The sequence below is a fragment of the Engystomops pustulosus genome, chromosome 4, assembly GCF_040894005.1.
Source record: "Engystomops pustulosus chromosome 4, aEngPut4.maternal, whole genome shotgun sequence".
Taxonomy (NCBI): domain Eukaryota; kingdom Metazoa; phylum Chordata; class Amphibia; order Anura; family Leptodactylidae; genus Engystomops; species Engystomops pustulosus.
Window position 1 is genome coordinate 193,518,339 of NC_092414.1, and position 27,511 is coordinate 193,545,849.

General features: G+C 45.9%; 1 protein-coding gene and 1 long non-coding RNA gene across 2 annotated transcripts; both read left to right on the top strand.

Moving 5' to 3' along the window:
• Nucleotides 1–6,777: 6,777 nt before the first annotated feature.
• On the top strand, nt 6,778–17,355 carry LOC140127937 (uncharacterized). Its single transcript, XR_011855088.1, has 3 exons — nt 6,778–6,876; nt 16,850–16,932; nt 17,279–17,355. It is a non-coding gene; the product is annotated as an uncharacterized lncRNA (long non-coding RNA).
• A 199-nt stretch (nt 17,356–17,554) lies between these two features.
• LOC140128512 (zinc metalloproteinase-disintegrin-like VLAIP-A) lies at nt 17,555–27,294 on the top strand. The gene is made up of 12 exons (XM_072150210.1): nt 17,555–17,559; nt 17,660–17,738; nt 17,874–17,950; nt 18,368–18,548; nt 19,465–19,527; nt 19,647–19,718; nt 21,870–22,039; nt 23,624–23,708; nt 24,219–24,346; nt 25,050–25,227; nt 26,483–26,572; nt 26,967–27,294. The coding sequence occupies exons 1-12, from the start codon at nt 17,555–17,557 to the stop codon at nt 27,138–27,140; spliced, it is 1,302 nt and encodes a 433-aa protein (XP_072006311.1). The 3' UTR covers nt 27,141–27,294.
• Nucleotides 27,295–27,511: the final 217 nt, after the last annotated feature.

Here is a 27,511-nt window from a genome sequence, read left to right on the forward strand (position 1 = left end):
CTGTGGAATAAGGAGCAATTACAGTTGGAAAACTTAGGGAAACAAGAAAGCCTAGCTCTAACTCTAGATCCAAACATCACAGTCACATTGCATTTGTAGGGTTCTCAAGACTACACAGCCAGAACTCACAGGGAGAAGGTCCAGACTACACAGCCTGACTGCTGTTATAGGGGGAGGTCCAGACTACACAGTCTGACTGCTGTTATAGGGGGAGGTCCCGACTACAAAGCCAGACTGCTGTTATAGGGGGCACTGCAGACTACACAGCCTGACTGCTGTTATAGGGGGAGGTCCAGACTACACAGTCTGACTGCTGTTATAGGGGGAGGTCCCGACTACACAGCCAGACAGCTGTTATAGGGGGTGCTGCAGACTACACAGCCTGACTGCTGTTATAGGGGGAGGTCCAGACTACACAGCCTGACTGCTGTTATAGGGGAGGTCCAGACTACACAACCAGACTGATGTTATAGGGGGAGGTCCAGACTATACAGCCAGACTGCTGTTATAGGGGGAGGTCCAGACTATACAGCCAGACTGCTGTTATAGGGGAGGTCCAGACTACACAGCCTGACTGCTGTTATAGGGGGGGTTCAGACTACATAGCCAGACTTCTGTTATAGGGGGCGCTGCAGACTATACTGCCAGACTGTTGTTATAGGGGACACTCCAGACTTCACAGTCAGACTGCTGTTTTAAGGGGAGGTCCAGACTACACAGCTAGACTGCAGTTATAGGGGGAAGTCCAGACTACACACTTAGACTGTGGTTATAGGGGGAAGTCCAGACTAAACAGCTAGACTGCGGTTATAGGGGGAGGTCCAGACTACACAGATTGCTGTTACAGGGAGTGCTCTAGACCAGTGATTTTCAACCAGTGTGCCGTGGCACACTAGTGTGCTGCGACACATGGTCGGGTGTGCCGCGGGGGAAAGTTCCCCAAACTATGGTGCCCCCTGTGTTTTGTTTCCCGGCAATGCGCAGCGATGCGCAGTCACGGCTTCTTACAATGTAGGAGACGTGTACAATAACACATGCGCAAGCTTTGAACCTCGCGCGACAAAATGACGTCACCGAGGCCGGCGCATCATCCTGAGAGCGGAGAGACTCTCGCATTTGCCCACCGCCAAGGTAATGCCCGCCAATAATGCTGACTATGTGAGCTTTTGCCTGAGTATATGAACTGTTGGCAGAATACTCGGCATGTGAGCTGGTACTTTTAGTACTCCAGCAGTATACTGCATATAACAATGAGAAATGTAAAATGAGAAATACTAAAGTCATGAGGCTGGGGTACTACAAGTACCAGCTGATATGCTGAGTATATGAGCTGGTACTTGTACTCTGGCCTCATGGCCATAGTACTTCTCATTGTACCCCTTTATTTTGCAGTATATGAGCCACATAATAATCAGCACCATGTACTAAAAACAGGGAGAAACTGAGAACTGTTGAGGAAGAGCTTCGTGTGTGTCTTTCCACGATCCCTTCCAGGAATAAATTTAGAATCTATATTATTAACTATATGTATAATATGACTGTTTTAGTGTCATTTTGTGCTATTTTGGTTGGTGGTGTGCCCCAGGATTTCCAAGTATAAAAAGTGCGACAAAATGACACTAAGATCTGGCGTCCAATATCCTTCATGTGTCGCTTCCCTGCTCAGGTCCGCCGGAGTTCAGCATGTTCTTCGCGGTGCATCTAAGTGCTTGGGCTTGCGTCACAAATTGATAGTTAAATACTGCGCTCAGTCCGAATCAGTCGGATCATCCGATGTGTCCCCTAAATTGTGTCGCATGGAAGCCAGCGCAGCTGATCCAAAAAACGATCGCGTGCAACACAATCCCAGCACAGACACCTGTTTAATACCTGTCCAAGCCATGCAATCCCTGAAAATGGCAAACAGTCCGGCGAAAGTGCGATCTGCGACCCTTAAATGAGCCCCAATATGTTGGTTCCTCTATGTACTATATGGAGCTTTATCACTACAGATGCTTCTCCCATCCACTTTTCAACATCTATTTGTCAATTTATTCAGACATTTTCATACTACAGTTTTTTGTTAATTGATTTTCTTTATAAATCATAATATACGTTTTTACTAAAGCAACATGACAGGATGAGTAATCTTTACTAAAAAAAAAACCCATCACAAATTCCCAGAATGGGGAAGTCACGCACCTTCTTTATTAACCTGTAATGAAATAATATCTTCTGTACTTTCCTAGATTTCATTTATTTTGGTGCCCGACTTCCTTACTACATGAATGATAAATTCTTCCAATCTTTGTCATGATAAAGAAGAGTTCTATGGAAATGATTCACTTCCAGGGGCCTTAAAGGGATCGTATCAGCTATTTTCTCTGCCCAGAAATATCGCCACACCTGTGGGATTGGGGGTCAGCTGCATGAAGGTGAATGTACAACATTGGTCAATGACAATGCAACCTCTTCACGCTGCGGATTGTCATGTGGCAAATCCGTATAATAATCCACAACCATTACGTTTTTACATGTGGATTTGTCTATTTAATGTTTCTTCTTTTGTGCATTTTTTTGCATGCGTTTTTTTCCCATCCCATTAAGTTGAGGGAATTCTGCATGAAAACGGCACATTGATGCAGATTTATTTTAATACTACTGTTTTGCGCTGCAGATTTTCAGCACCAAAATCTGAGCTTAAAATCTGCACGGAATCTGCAATGTGTGCAGCTAGCCTGACTTTCCCTGGGGTCATTAACTTTACATGCACAGTATATTTCAAGTTTATTACCAATTCTCAATACAATGACCTCAATACAGCCATACAGATTTTCATAAATCACTGTGATCTGCAGTATCACAACCATGGAGAAGAATGGTTCTGCTTCCTATCCAGAACAAGATATTACATTTTTTACATATGTGTGCATTATCCCTGTACTGTGACATCACTGTGTGTATTATCCCTGTACTGTGACATCATTATGTGTATTATCCCTGTACTGTGACATCACTGTGTGTATTATCCCTGTACTGTGACATCACTGTGTGTATTATCCCTGTACTGTGACATCATTATGTGTATTATCCCTGTACTGTGACATCACTGTGTGTATTATCCCTGTACTGTGACATCACTGTGTGTATTATCCCTGTACTGTGACATCACTGTGTGTATTATCCCTGTACTGTGACATCACTGTGTGTATTGTCCCTGTACTGTGACATCACTGTGTGTATTATCTCTGTACTGTGACATCACTTTGTGTATTATCCCTGTGCTGTGACATCACTGTGTGTATTATCTCTGTACTGTGACATCACTGTGTGTATTATCCCTGTACTGTGACACCACTGTGTGTATTATCCCTGTACTGTGACATCACTGTGTGTATTATCCCTGTACTGTGACATCACTGTGTGTATTATCCCTGTACTGTGACATCACTGTGTGTATTATCCCTGTACTGTGACATCACTGTGTGTATTATCCCTGTACTGTGACATAATTGTGTGTATTATCTCTGTACTGTGACATCATTGTGTGTATTATCTCTGTATTGTGACACCACAGTGTGAATTATTCCTGTACTATGACATCATTATGTGTATTATCTGTATACTGTGACCCACACACAACCATGCTTTTCCCAGGCTACAAACAATGGACCCATGTTGTCAGTTGTTTGCGCCCCTGTGTCATCGCTGTGTGAGATTTGCTCATGTGCAGATGACAGGAGAGAAGACTGCCTGAGCTACAAACATGGCAATAGGTGATCAGGTTTTTCTAACAGGGGGACAGTGAGAGCACATGTTTGCATTCACCAATTTAAAAACAAAACAATATAAGCTAATTTATATATTATAATTACCATATAAACATGCTAACGAAAAATAAAACTCATCATATCAAAAACAAGCCCTCACATAACAAGTTTAGCAGAAACTAAATAAAAATAGGAATTCTCCCAATAATGTGCGAGTTATCACCTAATTTCATTGATAAATACAGATACGAAGATATATTAAAAACTCCTTGCTTATCGCCTGGGTCGCCTCCTGAGATCCCCAGTGCACCCTGATCAGGTCAGCTTTATCCCGACCAGAGAAGGGAGAGATAATATTCTCAGTACGTTCTCTTTAATCCATGAAGCTTGGCAGTAGAAAATGCCATTCCGGCTCTTCTCGCTGGACGCTGGGAAGGCATTTGATCGGGTGGACTGTGGGATCATGGAGGCGACCCTCGTTATATGAGATTAAGCCCGGCTATGAATCTCGATCCCACTGCCCAGATACGGATCAACGATACCCCATTTTGACCCTTTACCATTAGAAACGGCATGAGACAGGGGTTCCCTTTGTCGCCTCTATTGTATGCCCTAGTAGTGGAGCACCTGCTCTCGGCCATCCGAGTTGACGTCAGTATTAAAGGTAGACACTATAAATCTGCCTTCGCAGATGACATTCTCCTATATCTTTCTGACCCTCTTTCCTTTCTTCCTGCAATGATGGAGACTAGAACCCATCACAATAAAGTCTCCTGTATCTATGCCTAAACTACTTGACCTTCTTGACTTCCCTAAAATGATACAAACTGGCCAGGACGTGCAAGAAATTGTCTTGGCTAGGCAGAGCTAGCTGCCTTAAAATGACGGTGCTACCCCACCTCTTGTACCTCTTCCAGACGATATGTCTGGCGCTGCCTAAATCGTTGTTATCCAACTATGTCATCTATGTAACGTCTTTCTTTGGTCCTTGACCACCCCCAGGGTTGCACAAGCCACACTGGTGAGAAAAAAAGACCAAGAAGGACTTGGCCTCCAAGACGTTAAGGGCTATCATATAGCTGTTTCATTGGCCAGAATACTACATTGGTTTCACTGCGCTGGAACTAGACTCTGAGTGGGACTTGAAAGAGACCTAGCCCCATGCCCCCTCACATCATTACCTTGGTCACCTGCATACTTAAGCTCTGAACACCAGGTAGAAAAACTCCCTTTGATTGCAGGCCAGGTTTTAAAGTCTTGCAAACGGCTATCCAAAGACTGTGATGGACCCCTCAATCCAGAATTTCCACCGGGCTGCTCTAGCAGATTTCTTAAACCGCTTAGAACAAACGATTGCTCGGTGTTCCAATTGGTACTAGAGTATTAAACCATATGCAGTAGCATTTGTGGATAGCATGCCCACGGTAGGGTCAGACTGGCAATAATCACTTCTATAAGTGCCACAAAATTCAACTATACCTGCATAGGGAGCTGCTTCCTTTAGAGAACTCTGTAACTCCACAACTCCACCACCATGATCTATCTTGGCTATCTATACACTCCTCCTGGACAATTGGGTACAGGATAACCTTCCCTTTATACAAAACTAGTAAAGGGAGTTAGACATGACTCTTCAATTCTTGAATGGTCTAAAGCATTCACTCTCTGTCATAAGCTCTCGCTCTCAGTGAAGGCACAAGAAACAAATTTTGATCATTGAGGAGAATTCACATCAGGTGATCCCTGATTAACCAACTACACACAGAGACTGGCTTGCAGGTGTACAAGTCCGGCCAACACTCCCAAACAGCAGCAGACACCCAAATCTCCTAGAAATATATAATTCAGTTGAGGAGTTCAGCACAGTTCAATCAAGAACTAAGAATTCCCCTCCTTTTTATCGGTCTACACATGGTTGCACTTTTTTCTCTTTTTTAGCTTTAGAAAAAAAGAAAAAAACTTTAAGATTTTAACCCTTTGGTACATGCACTTAATTTTTCCGAACTCAACAGACATTTGCTGGAGATGTGAGGCCTCAGTAGCACCACAACCGTGGGTTTGCCCAATCATCCAACCATTTGGGTGACAGGTGATTTCTTATTAAGGATCTTACCAGCCTGCAGCTTGAAAACTCACTGACTTCTCTCTTGCTCTCCTTACTTATATTTCTACTTTCTACTTTATATTTCTAAAGCAAAAGGCTTCTTAGTTGGCTTTATGTTAATTGTGGCCCCCACAACCATCCCCAGACTTTGGAAATACCCCAGAACACCGTCCAACTCTGAGTGGTTCAAGGAACTGTTACACTTCCAACACATGGAGGAGCTTTTACACAGTTCTGCTGCCAAACCCCAGTGGTAGCATTGCTTTTGATTGCTCCCCTAAATTCCTCACATTCACATAACCTGGTTAGGCTAACTTGGATGGCATGCGCTCTGGTGATCTCTGCCCCCATCTTACCCCAACTCCTTCTCTGTCCCCCCTCCCCTCATCTTTGTCTCCCTTTGAGTCTTGTCTTTAAGTTTTGTCCTGCCAGTTTGGACACGTGGGCACATTTACTAAGAGTAAATGCAGTGTGTACTATGTGCAGTTGCCTGTCTAGTGTGCAAGGGGCGCCAGATTCAGGATTTCTGGCGCACGTTCTTCATGTTAACATGTACTCAGCAGGAAACGTTTTGCATTCTTCTATGAGTTAATTGAGTTCTAATAAAAGCTTTGAATGATGAAAAAATATAAATATAGATTTATTTATTTTGCTTGGGGAAGCAAGAAGGATCATACAGGGCACCATCCAACCAGCTCCAGCTTGTTATACCCTATATTCTCTTCCCATACTTATTATTAATATGTACAGTCATATAAATCTGTAGTATAGACAGGTTGTGGTTATGACATACAATGACTGTGTGCAGTGGATCACAGTACATGATGTTTCCTGCTATTTTACCTCCTTATAAGGAGTGCGGAGGGTTGGCATACACTATATATACTGAATTATTGATCCATTGGCACATGTAGATTGTTAACACTTGTTCAGACTTCCTCCAAGACACAAGACTGAACACCCTAGTGACAATGCTGAGGTTGGTTCTGCTCCTGGTCATGCTGCTGAGCGGCCAGAGTCATGGTAAGTCCTTCCTATAGTAGTGTCCTATAAGGTTTGGTAAGATTTGTTCTCTTGGTTCTTGGTTTTTTAATTTGATTTTGGAAAGAAGTTCCTGTTTAGAATATTGTGGATCATAAAAGTTACTTCTCTGATGACTGTTTCCAGGACCTTTCTCATAAGGTCACTGCCAAGGGTGAACCTAAAATATCTGCTGCCTGAGGCGAGGTATAGAATGGTGCTCCCTCCGCTCCATCAGGTAGTGATACATTAGGTTATTTTTTTAGTAAGTGGGTTCTCCATCCAGTATCTCACAACCATGCTGTGGACACTATTTTAAGAGTCAGGTCCTGTTTTGTAGTAGACGACTGTGCCCAGGGGTGGATTAGGACTACCATGGGCTTTGGGCTGTATAAATATTACAGGCTCTGCAAGTCTGGAATCACTTCTCACATATGGTACTACCATAGTATCATGTGCAACATCCCCCACCGGGGCCTAGCCCTTGAGGTGAGGCCTGGTGACAGCCGGGGCCCGCGGTACCGGAGTGGCTGGCGGTTGCGGCCTAAGCACGCTATTGTCACGGTGCTTGGTACGGGGGAACCGGAGGGCTGTCCTACAGCCTGGCAGGTCTCCAGCAGGGTGGTGTTGGCAAGAAAAGATGAGGGAGAGGCTGCTATAGCGAATCTCCCTGGGGCAACCCCTTATTGTCCCGAGTGTGAGTCTCTGTGTGATGGACAGGGTGCCGGTGATGAAGGCAGCCGTATTAGCAGGGACCAGACGGAGACAGAAGTTGAAGAAAACAACTTACAGTTCTTTATTTGAACCGGCAGGAACCGCAGCAACGTGCCTTTAACAGGTAGATGGAGTGCTGAGATGTGAGTTGGAGGGAGCCTCAGGAGATAGTTCACCAGCCTGGATGTAGAGGGCAGGCTGGGAGGCAGCTGTGTCCTGGTAGGAAGCTTCAGCTTGTCCTGTAGGGCTTCAGGTATCACCTTTAAAGGTAAGATGATACCCCTTTTCCTCACTACACTAACTCTAGTCTTAGACTCCACTCTTCAGAGGCAGGGGCTAGGCTCTTCCTGCTCTGGTATGGGCTAGACAGAGATTACTCTCACTCACTTACTGATCTCTAGGATTCTCCTAAAGTCCTCTAGAATCTGAGACCCAGAACATTCCTGGCCAGAGGTTTTACTACCTCCCTTTGGTCAGGTGGTGGCTGCTCCTCCAATCACATCTCAGCTTACAGAGCACAGGATGTAACACATATCATTGGACAACAGCATCTTGCATCATACAAAATACTTAACCTCTGCCTTGCCAGGCAGGATTCACCACTGCAATACCCCTATGTCCTATCAGGGCCATGTAGTGTAAGGTGATTACATGCAGGTGGGACGTATTCGCAAACCCTCCCTCGCCATTGCATCGGCGAGGGTGTTGCATACCCCGGGGGCAATTGAAAGAGCCGCCCTCGGCTCGACTACAGATGTTTTGGGGCACAGAGGGGGCTAAGGGCACTTCTGGGAAGTGCAGGCTATGTGAGGTGTAGGGACAAACCGCCCATGGTCCTGGAGACAGGCACCTGGGTTGGTGTCGGACTAAGACAAAAACATGTAGCTGTATGACAGTTGGTCGATGACGCCATTGAACCGAACTGTACAGTAGGAAAGGTGTGGTGTCATGTCCTGTAATCCACTCCTTGCACCAAGGCCTGTATATTTGTTTTATCAACGCTTCTTCCCTGGCGGCAATTATATAGTGTGTCTATCTGCATTGCCTTAGCATATGCGACACGAGTACCTCCTGACTGACAACCTTACCCCTGTATGAGTGGCATCCAGGTGCTATCTATGTAACACCCCCGGTCCCCTAAGGACCCGCAGTTTACGGACTACCCCCATGTGCAAACCTCGGTTTGAGGGATCAGGTAGCGGTCAGTGTTTTACATAGAAAGACGGTCCGACACAGCCACACTACAACCTGAAAAGCCTATGAAAGGGTTAATGCAGACTACTGGCAGATATGACAGTGTGCAAACAGGTTAAGCTCACATTGGCTTAGGAGCCCAATGGGTACACATCTTGAACGTTGCAAACGTTACAGAGGTAGATAGGCTACTCAGGGTAGCACGGTAGCAAATGTCTCTTTTCCTACAAAGAAAAGGCATAAAAAGTGCAAGCAGAATGTCCATACCTAAAAAGGAAGGCATTAAGTGCAAAATAATAATCAATAGCCACTTTTCCCTTGTAGTATCTGGCAAAAGTCTCACAGAAGGTCTCTAGCAACAAAGTCCATCTTCTGGGTACAGCCCTTGATGTGGGGGGAAAAGTGCAGTAGAAGCAAAGGGTCTCCTCTGGTGTAGAGGGACAGAGTACTTTGAAGAAATCTCTGCTGTGGCAGAGGAAGGGGTGCTATCATAGCACATGACAATAATCAGTTCAAGGTATGTCTCTTGACTGAGATAAATTAGGGTGAGAGTCTCAGGAAAGTCTCTGGCTCTTTAGGGAAAGGACAGAAATAAATATACATATGTACACATGGTACAGTACCTGAAGTGGGCTACAGCCCTTCAGGGGTTAGTCTGCATCTTCTTCAGTGGTAAGTACTTCGGTGTCAGAAAAACGTACCTGCCTCCTGCTTCTGCGTGTCACCAGTTGGTACTCCTGCAGGTACGCAGGAGCTTTACCTTTTGTCTCCCTTTGAGACCTCCGAAGTTCCGGCCTGGAGAAGATAACAACCTCCTCATCGTCCTCCTCTGAGTCAGGCGCTGGAGTCGAAGTCTCAGCTGCCTCTGATGCTTCAGGGGTTGCAGACTCTGGAGCCGGATCATCCTCCACAGGCAGCAGTATTGGAGACTGCGGTGGGGATGATGGTCTCTCTGGGGTACCTCTTAATGGAGTGGAAACAAAACAGAATTGAGGCACAGTCACAAGTTCCAAGAAACTGGGGGTAGGCGAACACAAGGAGGTCTGTAAGTCGGGGGTCGAGGGGAGAGGTGTAGACATAGGGGCAAAAGGACGAAGACATCTCTTCAGCCGGTTCCTATGTACCCGGAGTGGTGGACGGTCTCCTCTTGAAATCTCGTAGACTTCAGGGGAGAGACTGTCCCTAACTAGGTATGGCTCACGCTCCCAACGCCCATCTAGCTTACTGGTAGGATGGTTGTTGCGCAGCCACACTCGATCTCCTGGGGCAAAAGGCTCAGCACAGGCATTACGATCGAAGTCCCTTTTTTGTTTCTCTCGGGCCTCTTCCAACCGCAGATCCACACCTTCTCTGGCATCCGCCAGGCGCCTCTGGTGTTTGTGAACCCAGTCAGTCTGGGGGAGTAAAGACTGGGAATCAGGGGACTCCATGTCCCAGGTCATATCAGCAGGGAGATGGCCGTGTCTCCCGAACATCAGATAATACGGGGTGTACCCTGTGGAGCAATGAGTGGTATTGTTGTACAGGTACACTAATTCGGGCAACAGTTTTGGCCAGTCAGCCCTTTTTGCAGGGGTCAGAGTCCTCAGCATATTGATTAGAGTCTGGTTCATCTTTTCACAAAGCCCGTTGCCTTGGGGATGATAGGCTGTGGTCCTCAGCTTCTTGCAGCCATATAGAGTGCACAGCTCCTGGAAGACTTGGGACTCAAATGCTGTTCCTTGGTCTGTAAGGATCTGGTCCGGACAGCCATAGGGGAGGATGAAGCTCTTCCACAGGGCCGCTGCGGTGGTCCTTGCAGACAGATCTCTGATAGGTACTGCAACCACAAATTTGGTATAGTGGTCGATGATCGTAAGAGCATAACTGTGACCGGATCTGCTGGGCTCCAACTTCACGTGGTCCAATGCCAGGATCTCCAAGGGCCGTTGGCTCACAATGGGGCGTAGAGGGGCCCTTTGATTGTGTCGCTCTCCTCGAGCGATGGCGCAGGCTGGGCATTCTCGACACCAGGCTTCAATGTCGGACTTCATGTTGACCCAGTAGAATCGCCTTCGGAGGGTGGCTTCAGTCTTCTGAGCGCCAAAGTGTCCGGACTGGTCATGGTACATTTCCAGTACTATTTTGGCATCCCTCCTGGGAATCACAATCTGGTACAGCCGGTCATAAGTGATAGGGTCCAGAGTTCTTCTTTTTAGCAGACCCTGGTGCATGCTCAGAGTCTTTCTCTGTCGCCACAATTGAGACAGTTCTCCATCAGCTCTTCTGCGCCGGATTCTTTCAGGCACTCGCCCACTAGAGAGATAGTCCATTACTTCTCCTATGGCACGGCTATCAGCCTGAAGACTCATCCAGAGGTCCTTTTCCGCAGGGGGCTCTGACTCTTCTTGAGGAGTAGCTGGCGCTGCCTCTGTCGGTAGGGAGTAAACTCTCTGGGCATCTTGACGCACAAACCGGGCATAGAATGCTGGCATCTCGACATCTTCCCACTGAGCATCCGTGGAGGGTCCCTCCCACTGGTCAGGGAGACGGGACAGAGCGTCGGCGTTGTCATTGGTCTTACCAGCCCGGTACTTGATGGTAAAACTGAAATTGGCAAGTCTGGAGGCCCACCGCTGTTCCAGTGCTCCAAGACATGCGGTGTTCAGATGCGCCAAAGGATTATTGTCTGTGAAGACAGTGAAAGATGATGCAGCTAGATAGTCCTTGAACTTTTCGGTCACAGCCCAGACTAACGCCAGAAACTCCAACTTGAAGGAACTATAGTTCTGGTCGTTTTGCTCCGGTTCTCGGAGGGAACGGCTGGCGTAGGCTATGACCCTTTCAGTCCCGTTTTGGAGCTGGGATAATACCGCCCCTAGACCTTGCTTGCTGGCATCAGTGTATAGGGTGAAAGGCAGACTATAGTCTGGATATCCCAACACCGGAGGTTCAGTCAGCCGTTGTTTGAGCATCTGGAAGGCAGCTTCTCGTTCGGCCGTCCACTCAATGGATACTCGGGAACGTTGGCTCTCTTTTGGCAGGCCCCTTAGAAGCTCTTGCAGGGGAGCCGCCAGCTGAGCAAACTTCGGGATGAAACGCCTGTAATAACTGGCAAATCCCAGGAAGCTTTTGATGTCCCGTACGGTGGATGGGGTAGGCCAGTCGTAGACAGCTGCAATCTTCTCTGGATCTGGCTCAATTCCATGAGCGCTCACCACATGTCCCAGGTACTTGACGCTAGGTTGTAGCAGGTGGCACTTGGAGGGCTTGACCTTCAACCCATGTTGGGTCAGGATTTGGAAGACTTCAGCCAGATGGTGGAGGTGGTCTTCATAAGTCTTGGAGTAGATGATAATGTCGTCCAAATATAGCAGGACGGTCTCGAAGTTGCGATGACCCAAACATCTCTCCATCAGCCTTTGAAATGTGCCTGGGGCGTTGCATAGCCCAAACGGCATGTTGTTGAACTCGAACAAGCCCATTGGGGTGGTGAAAGCCGTCTTCTCTCAGTCTTCTGGCGCCATGGCCACTTGCCAGTAGCCACTGGTCAGGTCCAGGGTAGAGAAGTAGGCAGCTGACCCTAGGGCTGCGAGGGATTCCTCGATTCGAGGCAGAGGATAGGCGTCCTTGTGGGTGATATTGTTGATCTTCCTATAGTCAACACAGAATCGAAGGGTTCCATCCTTCTTCTTCACAAGGACTAGCGGGGCAGCCCATGGGCTGTGACTCTCCCGGATAACGTTGGCTGTCTTCATCTCTTGTACCAGCTTTTTCACCTCTTGGTAGCGGGCTGGAGGTATGGGCCGGTATCGTTCCTTGATAGGAGGATGAGAGCCAGTAGGGATGGTGTGTTGGATCAGAGTAGTCTGCCCAAAATCCAGTGGGTGTTTGCTGAAGGCCTGGTGGTGCTTCATAACGACCTCCAGGACACCTTGTACTTGGTCTGCAGGAGTAAAATCGTCATCTCCAATATTGAGCTCAAGCCACCAGGATTGCTCGGCAGGCTCATCTTCAGCACCTTGCTTCACTTCCAACTGTTGGGAGGCAGACAGAGAGGTTTCCACCAAGTCTTCAGGATGGACACTGAAGAGAGTGGCTACGGCTTGGTACTTTCTCAGATCCACTGGGGAGTCTCCCACATTTAGTAATCGAATGGGTACTTGTCCTCGGGATACAGTGACTAGGCTCCTGGCGGCTAGAATGGGCAGGTCTTCATCAGCTGGTAGAGGTTCTACTATCGCCTGGTAGTCTTGACCTTGGACGCCCATGCAGGCTCGACACCATACTAACGTCTCAGTCCCAGGTTGAAGGCGGACAGGTTGGGGATCCTTGATCCGGGCTCTGCAGATTTCTCCATTAGGGCCAGCAAACTTCTGTTGCGCCGCTAGAACCTGCATAGTCTCTTGAATTACCTTCCGGGAACCGTTGGGCACTGTTGGCAGGGAGTCGTGGAGAGCCTTCAGCACTTCAGGGTAGCAATTGCGGAGGACATTGGTACCCAGTACCAGGGAGAAGTTAACGTTTTCGGGCACACGTGTCACCACTACGCCCTGTCTGGTTAACTCAGTGTCTCCAATGGTTAGTGTGGGCTCCCAGTAGCCGCGGATGGGTACGGGTTTTCCGTTCGTAGCAATAATGTTCAAGTAAGCCTTGGGAGGCTGGATTAAGGATGCTTTTCCTCGGCATTTCTCGAAGGCAGCACTCCGGAGGGTGGTCACTTGAGAGCCGGTATCAATTAAGGCCGGTAGGGTAACTCCATTGATGGTTACATGAACCATGGGGCGAGTCCCCACGAACCTGGGCATCCAGTTAGCATCTCGGGGACTTACAAGTTCTTCCCTTGGAGGTCGTCCCTTAGCTCCAAGGGTTTGTCGTTTAACTGACGACAATCATTCTCTTCATGCCCATATTTATGGCAGTAGCTGCACCGCTGGCGGGGTTTCTTCTGACTCCAGGTGCTTAACGACTTCGCCTCTTTTGGGCGCTGCTTAGTCGGAGATTCACGAGGAGTAGCTGACCGTACCGGGTTCTCTGGAGGTTTCCTCCTCATAGCGGAGATAGTCACTTCCACCTGGGTCAACCGATCGAGGATTTTATGCAGGGTGTCCGCCAGATTAGAGACCTGTCCTGCTAAGTCAGCAACTTCCGTAGCCGCAGGAGTAGGTGATGTCGACTGCGTTGGATAGCAAGCTAGAGCAGATTCCTCCATTTCCACGGATTCAGGCTCTTTCTGCGGTCCAGTAGGCGGTCGGTCCCCTAATATGTCAATGGCAATTTCCTTAAACTCAAGGAAGGAGGCCTGGGCATGTTGAGAAGAGATGATCTTTAGTTGACACCTTTGATTTCTATCAACAAGTCCATTAATAAATTGTTCCCTTAAGGTTTGGTCAGAGGTTTCAGCGTCTTTGGGCTCAAGGCAGGTGATGGCCTTCCATGTCTCCTGTAGGGAGAGGGCAAAGTCTCGGAGGGACTCTTGGGGCTTCTGTCTTTTCCCGAAGAATTTCTGCTTCAACTCGGAGACAGTACACTTGTCAAAGGTGTTGCGTAGCCTATCAAGAATCCGGACCACGTTCTGACACTGTTCTCGGGGCCAAGACTTGACTTCCCGGAGAGCGGGTCCTTTCAACTGCCCGATGAGGATGCCCACTTTCTGTTCCTCTGTGAATGGGAGCAAGGCGAAGGTGGCTAACAACTTGTCCCTGAATTCAGGGAGAGTATGTGATTCTCCCTCGTAGTAGGGTAACCAGGGGGCCCCCAGATAGTAGGGCATAGTCAGAGGCATCATGGTGGGAGTCCCAGGGACACTAGCTGTAGCAGGGCTGAAGGGACTCTCTGGAGGACTTAACATGCTCCGGTACCCTGAGGAGGGACCAGGGGATGGGACTTGCGCCAGTCCCGTATCTTCGTCCTGGGCGGACATGACTGGCCTAGCTGAGGGAAGCCTGTAGGGTTACACAATGTCCGTTGCTATGGGCGATGGCTAGAATGGGACGTGGGCACTTTAAGACACAGTCACTATTCCCTGGGAGGTGAGCCAATAACCTAGCGTCGGAAACAATCTCTACCCCCCTTTAACTTCCCCAGCGGTACTCACTCAGGATCAGCCGCGGTGACAGGACAGCTCCGGTACACGAAGGTCTCCGTTCCCGATGTCCGGCAGGCAGCAGGGCTCAATGATGCTCCGCGGTGTTCTCCAGTCGCAGGACACGTGCGCCGGAACTCCGGATGAGGCGCACGCTGCTGGCAGGCTTCAGGCGCGGCCTGCGCCGAAATCCAAGATGGCCGATTAACCCTCTTCGTTGCTGGCCGCACACGCTCCAGCTCCTCCTCCACGGTAGTTCGCGCCACTCGCGCAGGGGGTGGAGCCTAATGACGCCTCTGGAGTTCCCGCCAGTGCAGATTTGGCGGGCTTGAAATACTTGCTGCGCCACACGCCTCTGAGGTAAATGCTTCAGGGCGCCGGATGTAGCAGAGCTGACACAGTTCTTGCAGGAATTAACCTCTTGAGTGCTGGAGCGGCGCTCGACAGCACATGGCAGCAGTATAAAGTTCAATGTAGAAACACACAAATACTTGGGCCTAAACCCGGATGGCAGCAGGGTTAGGCAGCACAGTCTTTTTCTTAATAAAGTACAGTCTTTAGTGCCAGGATAAGGCACAGAAGTATATATCCTGTTCGTGACGCCACTTGCAACATCCCCCACCGGGGCCTAGCCCTTGAGGTGAGGCCTGGTGACAGCCGGGGCCCGCGGTACCGGAGTGGCTGGCGGTTGCGGCCTAAGCACGCTATTGTCACGGTGCTTGGTACGGGGGAACCGGAGGGCTGTCCTACAGCCTGGCAGGTCTCCAGCAGGGTGGTGTTGGCAAGAAAAGATGAGGGAGAGGCTGCTATAGCGAATCTCCCTGGGGCAACCCCTTATTGTCCCGAGTGTGAGTCTCTGTGTGATGGACAGGGTGCCGGTGATGAAGGCAGCCGTATTAGCAGGGACCAGACGGAGACAGAAGTTGAAGAAAACAACTTACAGTTCTTTATTTGAACCGGCAGGAACCGCAGCAACGTGCCTTTAACAGGTAGATGGAGTGCTGAGATGTGAGTTGGAGGGAGCCTCAGGAGATAGTTCACCAGCCTGGATGTAGAGGGCAGGCTGGGAGGCAGCTGTGTCCTGGTAGGAAGCTTCAGCTTGTCCTGTAGGGCTTCAGGTATCACCTTTAAAGGTAAGATGATACCCCTTTTCCTCACTACACTAACTCTAGTCTTAGACTCCACTCTTCAGAGGCAGGGGCTAGGCTCTTCCTGCTCTGGTATGGGCTAGACAGAGATTACTCTCACTCACTTACTGATCTCTAGGATTCTCCTAAAGTCCTCTAGAATCTGAGACCCAGAACATTCCTGGCCAGAGGTTTTACTACCTCCCTTTGGTCAGGTGGTGGCTGCTCCTCCAATCACATCTCAGCTTACAGAGCACAGGATGTAACACATATCATTGGACAACAGCATCTTGCATCATACAAAATACTTAACCTCTGCCTTGCCAGGCAGGATTCACCACTGCAATACCCCTATGTCCTATCAGGGCCATGTAGTGTAAGGTGATTACATGCAGGTGGGACGTATTCGCAAACCCTCCCTCGCCATTGCATCGGCGAGGGTGTTGCACATGCTTCTTGGGAATGGAGGATGCGTCCCTTCCGTCTGAGGTTTCATGGGCTTTGGAGGACCTTCAAGTTCTGAAATGGCTGTGTATTGACAGCAGGAACAGATGTACTAGGATTTCATGGGTAAAGGTCCATTAAATTTGGTTGGTGGTTAGGGTGGCCTGGGCCCACTAGAAGGTTTGTGCCCTGAGAAACAGCCCAAACTGCCTATATTATAATCCACTAATGACTGTGCCCCTCATGCTGCCCCCCATTTTGCCGCAGGTACTGCAGCCTGAGGGAAGAGGTTCAACCTGAACTCTCACAGTTTTACCAAAGCAGACTTAGCTGTAAGAGTATTAAGGGCCTCTAAGATGTGACTGTGGTACCAACCCAAAGGTCTCACTAACACAGGTCCTTATATCAATGTCCCTGTACTAATTCCTTCCAGGCTTCAGTGACATACCAGAGGGGCAGAAATATGAGGTGGTCTTCCCCCGAAAACTTCATGCACATCAAAAGAGAGACACACAGGTAAGACTATCTATCTAATTATCTATCTATCTCATATCTATCTATCTATCTATCTATCTATCTATCTATCTATCTATCTATCTATCTCATATCTATCTATCTATCTATCTATCTATCTCATATCTATCTATCTATCTATCTATCTTATATCTATCTCATATCTATCTATGATCTATCTATCTATCTCATATCTATCTTCTATCTATCTATCTATCTATCTATCTATCTCATATCTATCTATTATCTATCTCATATCTATCTATGATCTATCTATCTATCATCTATCTATCCATCTCACATTTATCTATCCCCCATATCTCAGTGACTGTGACTCGTCTATTTGCAGAGTAAATATCCAGACCTGGTACAATACGGGTTAGAAGTGAACGGGAAACCTGTCATTCTTCATCTAGAAAAAACTGAGTGAGTGTCCCCTGTGACTATTCTTCTTTGCTCAAAATGTCATGTATTTAAATTTTCTAAAGGACTTATCTGACTATTGCCAAGACATGGGTTAAAGGGGTTGATTCACAAGTAGACAAGCATCTTATCAATGGAGGTCTGAACACTGGGGTTCTCAGTGATCACAAGATCTGAGAGCTCACCTACACATAAGAGAAATATGAGGTGATACATAACTATTCAGCCATAGATGACCCTCATCCTTAGAACTGTCCACATGTTATAATATAATTTATCCTCAAAAAGTTTCTTAATCTTCTTACAGAAACTTAATATCTGAGAATTACACAGAGACCCATTACCTTCAAGATGGCTCCCCGGTTACCACCAGTCCTGACATCAAGGTAAGGTCTTCCATCAATGGTGAATTGCCCTTTAAGGGTGTGAAGTGTAGTATGTGCCATATTGTATTTTTCTAAAGCAGTAACCAAGAGGCAACTTTGCATTTTTAACACATGTTAATTATTTCTCTCTGATAGGATCACTGCCTGTATCAGGGATATGTGAAGGATGACAAGGGGTCACAGGTCAGCCTGAGCGCGTGCAATGGATTAAGGTGAGATTATAATAGCAACAGAGAAATTAGCAGCACCTTAATTTACTTCATTTTGGGAGGTGGTCTAATTGAGAAAAGCCATTTATTCACTATAAAGACATTCTCAGGTAGGAAAGGGGCAGAGTGTTTAGGATTCGTACCAATTACAGTAAAGAGCGGGTATAAAGAGCGTCCTTCACTCTGGAGGACCCGCCCTGTCCTGCATTGCACTGGCAACCCAATGATTTGAATGGTTGTTGTGTAGTTCTTCAGTTCTCCTCTGGAGGTGCTGCAGGGGAATTACAGTTGAAAAATAAGTATCTCAGAAGAGGGACATTTTGCGATAAAGAATATTAAAGAAATTGTCCAAAGTGTATACTTGATATTAGGGGTTATTTGTCTGACTTTTGGAGTTGGGTTTTTTATATTTTCTTTTAGTGGCTTAATAACGACACAAGAAAATGAATTCTTGATTCAGCCGCTGAAGATGTCAGAGACCGGAGCACATGCTGTTTACCAGTATCAAGCCCAGGAGGCCCCAAAAACCTGTGGTGTGGAAGACACAATCATCGATAGTCAAATAATACCAAGGATCGGAGCGTTGAGTGGAAGTACAGAGGTGATAGAAATCTGTCTCCTATAAACATCTATATCCTATGTGTCTATCAATCTGTTAATAGTTTGGAGGTGGAATAAAAAGAGGTGGCATAGCACTGTCTGGGGGTCAACAAAATCACGGTGGCTAGTGGGCTGCTGCCAGGCTGCGGTCATTGTACAGTGATCCAGCACCCAGCTAATGTATGCTCCATGTTCATTTAGTGGTGATAAAACAATCCCTTTAAAGAGAACCTGTCAGGAGAAATTGACCAGTATGTTGTGAAGCAGAATAACACTTTCAAGATCATGTTTCTTCAAGTGTCCAGTATGGTGGCATCATCCAGGAATCAGCTTGGAAGTGAGATGTAAACTGGTTGTATAAGGTCTTGGAGGAGGAGAGTTTAGCACTGAAGTCAAGCTCTCCCTGCCTTGGTACTTCTTCTCTGCTGTGATTAACATCAGTAAATGATATTCCTGGATGCAGAGCTGTCAATTACAGCTAAGGCGACATTAATAGATGAGGAGAACTTGTCTTCAGTGCTAAACTTTAGCCTGGTACTGGGTAGAGTACATCTCCATTCATAATAAGATCAGGGGCTGGATGTCACTTCCTACATATGGTGCTAGAATCGGCTTCTTGGGGAATGAAGGAGGATGTGGCCCTTCTTCTTGCTTTCAACCTGTGGTTTCAGGCCCCTTAGAGGACCTTAAAAGGTCCTGAAATGGCTTTTGTGTACATGTGTATTAAGAGTTGGAACAGATGTACATGGATTTCATGGGTGAAGGTCCTTCTAAGCATATAATTTGGTGGTTGATTAGTGTGGCCATGTGCCCCCTAGACGGCTTGGGCCACGGGCTACCACCCAAGCCGCCTATCAATTCTCAATCCACTACTGGATAAGATAAGATAGTAACGTTCCTCTGATTTATCTTCGCAGAAACAAGAATACCGGCAGTCAGGAAAATATATTGATCTCTATATTGTGGCGGATTATTCCATGGTAAGAATATATACAATCCATGGTGATAATATTCTACACATGTAATATATATGACATGTCATGTAGGTATATCCCTTTTATACCCTAATTCCTGTTATCCATAATCTCCTTTCTTCCAGTACTATAGGTTTTATGGTCAAACTGATGAAATCAGGGAAAGGATATTCAACATAGTGAATTTTGTCAATCAGGTGAGTGATGGCAATAATATGCAGCAGATATGTAGAGAATTTGTAGAAAGTTTCCCGAAATGTCATCCACGTGTTCAGGGCCGGCTCCAGGTTTCAGTGGGCCCTTGGGCGACAGAGCCTCAGTGGGCCCCTTTGCAGTCAACTCGCGTAACGGCATGGATTCATTATATACAGCCCTGCCCCCTCCTCGCCCCCAATACATTATATTCAGCCCCATCCTGACCCCCAATACATTATATGCAGCCCCATCCTGACCCCCAATACATTATATGCAGCCACCTCCTCACCCCCAATACATTATATGCAGCCCCATCCTGACCCCCAATACATTATATGCAGCCCCATCCTGACCCCCAATACATTATATGCAGCCACCTCCTCACCCCCAATACATTATATGCAGCCCCCTCTTGACCCCCAATACATTATATGAAGCCCCATCCTGACCCCCAATATATTATATGCAGCCCCCTCCTGACCTGCAATACATTATATGCAGCCCCCTCCTGACCCCCAATACATTATATGCAGCCCCCTCCTGACCCCCAATACATTATATGTAGCCCCCAATACATTATATACAGCCCCCTTCCCCACATGGATTACATACAGCCCCCTCCTCGAGTCCCATTCATTACTAACAGCCCCTATACTAGTAAATATGACCATTCAAAATAAAAGAATAAAACTTACCTCAGCCTTCTGCTCAGGTCCGGAGCTTCCCCCTCTCCGTCTTCCCTCTCCTTCCGGCAGCCTCACAGTGCTTCAGCCCGCGGTCACAGGTTCCGCTAGCGTCGCGTTCATAGCGCAACGCTAGCGCAGAGGGGGCGGCCCTCGGCCTGATCGCATATGTGATCGGGCCGAGGGCCGCCCCCTGTGCGCTAGCATCGCGTTAGGAACGCGACGCTAGCGGAACCTGTGACCGCGGTCATGCAGAGACGCAGCGTCCTGCAGCACACAGAGCGCCGCTTTACGGCGCCAGCACCCGGCACGGCCAGGCTGTTTGGGACGGGGGTTTGGCCACGAGTGGGCCCTCCCAGCAGCTGGGGGCCCCGGCACTTGCCCGGGTTTGCCGGGTGCTGGCGCCGGCCCTGCACGTGTTATATTGGAGAGAAATAGCCATATTAACAGGTAGGGATGTAGATGGTTGTAGGATGAAAGATTGTAAACCAAGCACACTGACATACTGGTGTGTGTCACTCTGGCAAGATCCACTCTTCTTTTAGCTTCCTATGTCCTTGTTTTAAGAAAAAAAGACTTTAAATGAGGCAAATGAGCCAGAGGGGCTCCAGTATCTATTAACACATTGAGCCCCTCGGGTTCATTTGCATAATTTTAAAAGCCTTTTTTTCTTAAAAACAAGGGCATAGAAGGCTAAAAACTATAAGATCCTGTCAGAGGGGACACACACCAGTATGATGGTGTGCTTGGTTTACAATCCTTCATCCTGGTGGTAGATGTCGATTAAAGAGAACCTGTCACTGATCTAGGGCAATTGTGGTAACAAGACTCCAGTAGGCCCACTGCAAACCTAGGATTGGGGTCCCTTATTCCTTAATCCTTACTGCCATCCCCATCCTGCACATTATAGTTCAGAATACAAATATATGCACCACAGACATATACACACACACTATAAATGCATTACACACATATTAACACTCACGTGCATCGTATATATAGCCTACACACATTTATATGCTCACTCGTTTTCCTATAAAAGAAAAATCTCCTCCAAAGTCATATGAAAACAAGCAGAGAAGAGTCATATTTCTAGGTGCTATAGAACTACAGATTGCAGTGTCTGATTGATTCATGGCAGGTAAAATATGACTCTTTTCTGCTCACTTTCACATGACTTTGGAAGACATTTTTTTATAGATAAAGGGGTGATATATCACACAAAAGAGGGAACTCTAGAAAGGACATTTCATACCCTGCCAGAGAGGACCGGTAGTTTAATGGGGTAATCTGGTGACAGACATTAAATAACTTCTAATGACATGCTAATAGTTTAGTGGTTCCTTTAAATCCTAAAGTTAAATTAGAGCTCTATAAACCTCAGTAAAAGCAGCCATTGCAGTGGATGACATGTGATCCTACATCTCCCCTGTGGCAATGATACGTCATTACATCTAACCTCTTCCTTAGGTGTATAAGCCCTTAAATCTTTTTGTGTCTCTAACTGGACTGGAAATATGGAGCAATGGAAACCCGATTGAGGTGAACTCCTCCCCCCAAGCCAATCTGAATCGCTTTTCTGAATGGAGGGAGAAAGATTTGCTAAGGCGGAAACCTCATGACAACGCTCAGTTATTGACGTAAGTCACTCGGGTGAATCTCTAAACTAAAGTTTGTCTGAGATTGTTCTTCTGACAATTTCAGTCCATATGAAGCTGTAAAAATCACTTTGGTGGGGTGTCAGATGTGGGACCCCCATAACTCTTATATTGATGTGGGTTATTATAATGAATTGCATGGAACCACTTAAGCATTAGACATGGAAACATCATATAATTCAGAATAAGTAAAATAAAGCAGGAGTTGAAATGACACTCATTTCATATAAATACTATATATACTCGAGTATAAGCCTAGTTTTTCAGCACAAAAAAATGTGCTGAAACTCAAACTTGGCTTATACTCGAGTAAAAAATATATATCAAAACTCACCTGGCAGGCTATATACTGGGGGGCAGGTGCTGGCTATATACTATGGGGCAGGGTCCGGCAGGCTATATACTGGGGGGCAGGTGCTGGCTATATACTATGGGGCAGGGTCCGGCAGACTGTATACTGGAGAGGCTGTGACCAATGCATTTCCCACCCTCGGCTCATACTCGAGTCAATAGTTTTTCCCAGGTTTTTGTAGTAAAATTAGGGGCCTCGGCTTATATTTGGGTCGCTTATACTTGAGTATATACGGTATATATGTGGAAATTACGTCTGGAAACAACAGTTTTACAGTTGTCTCCTTAAAAGGGTTGTCCACTTTTGTGTAATGAAAAGTTATATATTGTTCCAATATATTTTCTGTATCAATTCCGCATGGTTTTGTAGATCTCTGCTTGTTGTCATTCTATAGGAAACTTCATTGTTTACTTCCTGTGGATAACCACTGGTCACTGGTCATGTGATGTCACACAGGTGCGCAACTCATTATATTGCTGGTGATGTGATATCACACAGGTGCACGGCTCGATATATATACCTACTTATAACGATCCGTGCCTGATTATGTGATGTCACACAGGTGCATGGATCGTTATAATGCACAGCTCTGTGCTATTACAAACCATGCAACTGTGTGACATTACATGACCAGGGATATAACGAGCTGTGCCCCTGTGTGACATCACATGACCAGATATATAGAGAGCTGTGCACCTGTGTGACATCACATGACCAGGGATATAATGAGCTGGGCACCTGTGTGACATAACATGACCCGGGTTATAACAAGCCATGCACCTGTGTGACATCACATGACCAGGGATATAACGAGCAGTGCACCTGTGTGACAACATATGACCAGGGATATAATGAGCCGTGCACCTGTGTGACATCACATGACCAGGGATATAACGAGCTGTGCACTTGTGTGACAACATATAACCAGGGATATAATGAGCCGTGCACCTGTGTGACATTACATGACGGGGTCTGTAACGAGCAGGGCACCTTTGTGACATCACATGAGCAGTGATATAATGAGCCGTGCACCTGTGTGACATCATGTGACCAGGAACTTGTTTATATCCTCAAGAAGTAAACAAAGAAACTTTCTGTTGAATGACAGCAAGCAAAGATCTAGAAAAAGGAATGGATATGGACAATCCCTTTTAGCCATTAATGACATCTGCACATTAGTAGTCTGTGACCTCTGTCCACCTTGTGCTTCCTAGGAACATTGATTTGTATGGCAGTACTGTGGGACTGGCATGGATCGGCACACTATGTAGTAATACCCACTCTGCAGGAATTGTACAGGTAAAATACCTCTAAAACTTTTTTTGACCATCCACAACAAACTCGAAAAGGATATTTGACATACAGTATGTATTGTATGCTGTTCAGTGTGTGTATGTGTGGGGGGCGTATGGGGGTTAATTTGTTATGGTTTCTGGTATCTAGTGGGTGATGTTAAGTTCACAGTTTCGAAAGGTTTCATAGTTTATACGGTTGAAAAAAGACACTTGTCCATCAAGTTCAACCAAGGAAGGGAAGGGATTGGATGAGGAAGGGATTTAGGGGAAAAAATTTAGGGGTTAAATTCTTCTGTTGAAAAAAAATTATTATAGTTATTGCCTATAGTACTAAGTGCAGTAGAGGAAGACTACATTCCTTAGTGTGTGGTATGAGATGCTGGGAGTTAGATTATATTTCCTGGTGGCCGGTGGGGACAGTGTCATTGCTCAGTCATATAATATCAGTATTTTATTTATTGATTACAAATCACCATGATTGTCAGATCATCAGTATTTAATATTACATTTCCAGGATCACAGCCCAGAATATATTCCTGTTGGGGCAACTCTCGCTCATGAACTGGGACACAATTTGGGGATGAGGCATGATGATCACTGCGGGTGCGAGGCCTCATCTTGTATCATGGCTGCATATTTGAGGTGAGTGAATATGAAGACATACAAATAGACCCATGTGTTAACTACTGAGCATATAACCTTGTGGTAGAAGTCTGAAGAAGGTGGAGGTTTACAGGTTTCATCTGAAGCAATGAAGAACTGAGGTCTGGTGTATGGTAGGAGGAAGAAAACTCAGTTTCTAATAAGGTTGTCCTCTGCTGTACGGTTTGGGTCCTAAATTGATCTGTATGGGAACCTTGGCCAACCTCAATCAGAAGTTGAGATATGAAGTATGGCATTGGAATCAGAAATCCACATGCCGGGAGTCCTAGATACAAAGGTGTGAGAAGGTCTAAGTGAGAAGACATTGGACTTCATAGAGACTTGGTTGCATTTGATAGGACATTGAACTTACCCATCAGACTATGAGTGGCTCTTTAAATACACAAGGGTAGAGTTGGACTGTTTTACCAACTTTACTAGAAAATCATCTGGTAGGCCAAGGCTCCGATAAAGATAAAAATAGAGCCCAAACAGTACAGCAGAGGACAACCTAATTAGAAACAGAATTAGGAGCAATCTCTTCCCACTTGGGTCTAGTTCTAATGAAGTTTATTTACAATGATATATTATCTTCAGTCACCGCAAAGATTAAGATGATGTGATAAATGGAACTGTATAGGTTTACTTTGCCATCCATCACTGTTCTACGTTCTGTCTAATTTCTGCCTCTCTCCACACATAGTCATGACACCCCAAGAACCTTCAGCTCCTGCAGTCATTGGGAATATCAGAACTTCGTCTATTATCGTATGCCTCAATGTTTAAAGGACCTTCCATGGAATGAGGAAATGAGGTCTTCATCTGTATGTGGGAATAAATTGAGAGAAACAGGAGAGGACTGTGACTGCGGCAGTGTGGAGGTAACTACATCCTCATCTCAGGATTGTTGACTTCAATTATTCTTGGTTTCGAATATTGTTGGTTATGTGATTAGTTTCTATAATTCTGCTGGATTATATGCAAATACATTTTCCAGGACGGGACAAGAAATTGTTGCCTCTTAGCTGCTCGTAAGGCAGACTACTTAACATCAAGCATAGCAGCTCTTATTTTTTAATATATAATCTTCCATAGCTTTTGCAAAATATAATAGAGGTACAATGAATTTTTGGGGAGGTAATGTAATGGTTGGAACATGAACATTTTTACAACGGGTTACAAAATAATTTATACTCCCTTCCTATGTGAAAGGGAAACACAATATATAAATGTTTTTGAAATATTAAAAAATAATACATGCTTTTCCAAATGTTTGCAAATGAAATAACCGAAAAGTGTGGCATGCATATGTATTCATTCCGTTTCATACCCTTAAATAATATTCAGAATTTCCTATTGCCAGTAAAGGTCACAAAATTAGGAGATACTACACATTAGGATGTCATTCATTCTCAGTATAATTACAGATGCTTTGTGAAGGCCTCAGAGGTTTCTTAGAGCACATTAGTGAACAAACACTTAGGGGCTTATTTACTAAGGTCCCGCCGCCGCATTTCCGTCGGGTTTTTGGGCATTGCGATCGTTTTGTGTCGCAATCATGCTGGCACGAATCGGGGGGCGGGCCGTCGGACGATCTGACGGATTCGGAGTACGCGCAGGATTTAACAAATCAAATTGTGTCACAAGACATGCACTCACATACACCGGGAAGAAGAAGGTGAACTCCGGCGGACCTGAGAGAGGAAGCAACACATGCAGGATCTCGGGCACACGATCTTGATGAATCGCGGCAGACTTCATCCTCGACGGACAACGCGCGTTGGGGATCGCGCAGGGACCGGGTAAGTAAATGTGCCCCTTAAAGTTAAAATTGAGAAAAAAAACTAGACATCTCAAGGATAGTGTATTGAACACTTAGATTTTTTAAAGAATTTTAAGTGTTCCTACAAAGTACTCACTCGGGGGGAGTGAATACATATAGAGGCCATACTTTAGTTAGTTTTTTTAATTTACAAAAATTTGCAAAAGCACATATCATTTTCTTTTCCCCTCGCAAATAATATATCATATAAAATACATTTAAGGATGTGTCTGTATAATGTTCAAAGGGTATGAATACTTTTGAAACGTAATGTATTTGTCATCTGATGACCATCCATCCCTTCCACATTACAGGAATGTACTGACAAGTGCTGTGATGCTGCCACCTGTAAACTGAAAGAAGGCGCCCAGTGCTCAGGGGGTAAATGTTGCTCAAACTGCCGGGTAAGTTATAATTGTGAACCTTGAATCCAAAATGTAGTGCTCCATCCACTATTGAGTTCCATGAAGAATAGAAAGGCCACAGAGCATGTGACCAGATGTCTACAGAGAAACTGTCAGCAGTTCTTACAGTTCCAAGATTATTCTGCTTTGTTTAACACTTTTTGATTACTATGATGTCATGTATGATCCTCCATAGTCTTCAATCGACAATGTATCTCTATTTTCCGTGTAAGAACAGGGGGTTTCTCCTTGAGACATCCCCAATAACATAAAAGAGGAGCTTTAAGTAGGGGATAATATAATTCTCCAAACCTTTCTTACTTTGTCTTTGGAACATTCATCAATCTGTTGTGTTGGATATAAAATAATAATCGACTTTATGATTATTTTACAGGTGAAGCCAGCGGGTTCTGTGTGTAGATCTGCTAAGGGCGAATGTGATTTGTCGGAAATGTGTGACGGGCGATCGGCCACGTGTCCCTCTAATAGCTTCCGGATGGATGGATCTCCATGCAGGAACGGGAAGGGTTACTGCTATAAGGGAAAATGTCCAATCCGTAAGAGCTAATGTGCTGTCCTGTGATGGAAATCAGTGATAATAACGTGTGATTGTAACTTATTATTTCATCTGTTTATTGAATTATTTAAACATATGTATTTTATTATCAGAATGTTCCTCTTATACATGTTTTATTTATAATTATTCTTTATTTTCTTAAAAATCAGTCTGGTCAACCTGGTCATGTGATGTCACACAGGTGCACAGCTCCTTATGCCTCTGGTCATGGATATCACCCAGTTGCATGGCTCCTTATATCCCTGGTCATGTGATGTCACACTGGTGCACGCCTCCTTATATCCCTAGTCATGTGATGTCACACTGGTGCACGGCTCATTATATCCCTGGTCATGTGATGTCACACAGGTGCACGGCTCATT

Excerpts from the sequence above, each read along its gene's own strand:
- LOC140128512 (XM_072150210.1), top strand. Across the intron at positions 24,347-25,049 it reads ATCATGGCTGCATATTTGAG|TCATGACACCCCAAGAACCT; the intron begins GTGAGTGAATAT and ends CTCCACACATAG. Across the intron at positions 25,228-26,482 it reads GTGACTGCGGCAGTGTGGAG|GAATGTACTGACAAGTGCTG; the intron begins GTAACTACATCC and ends TCCACATTACAG.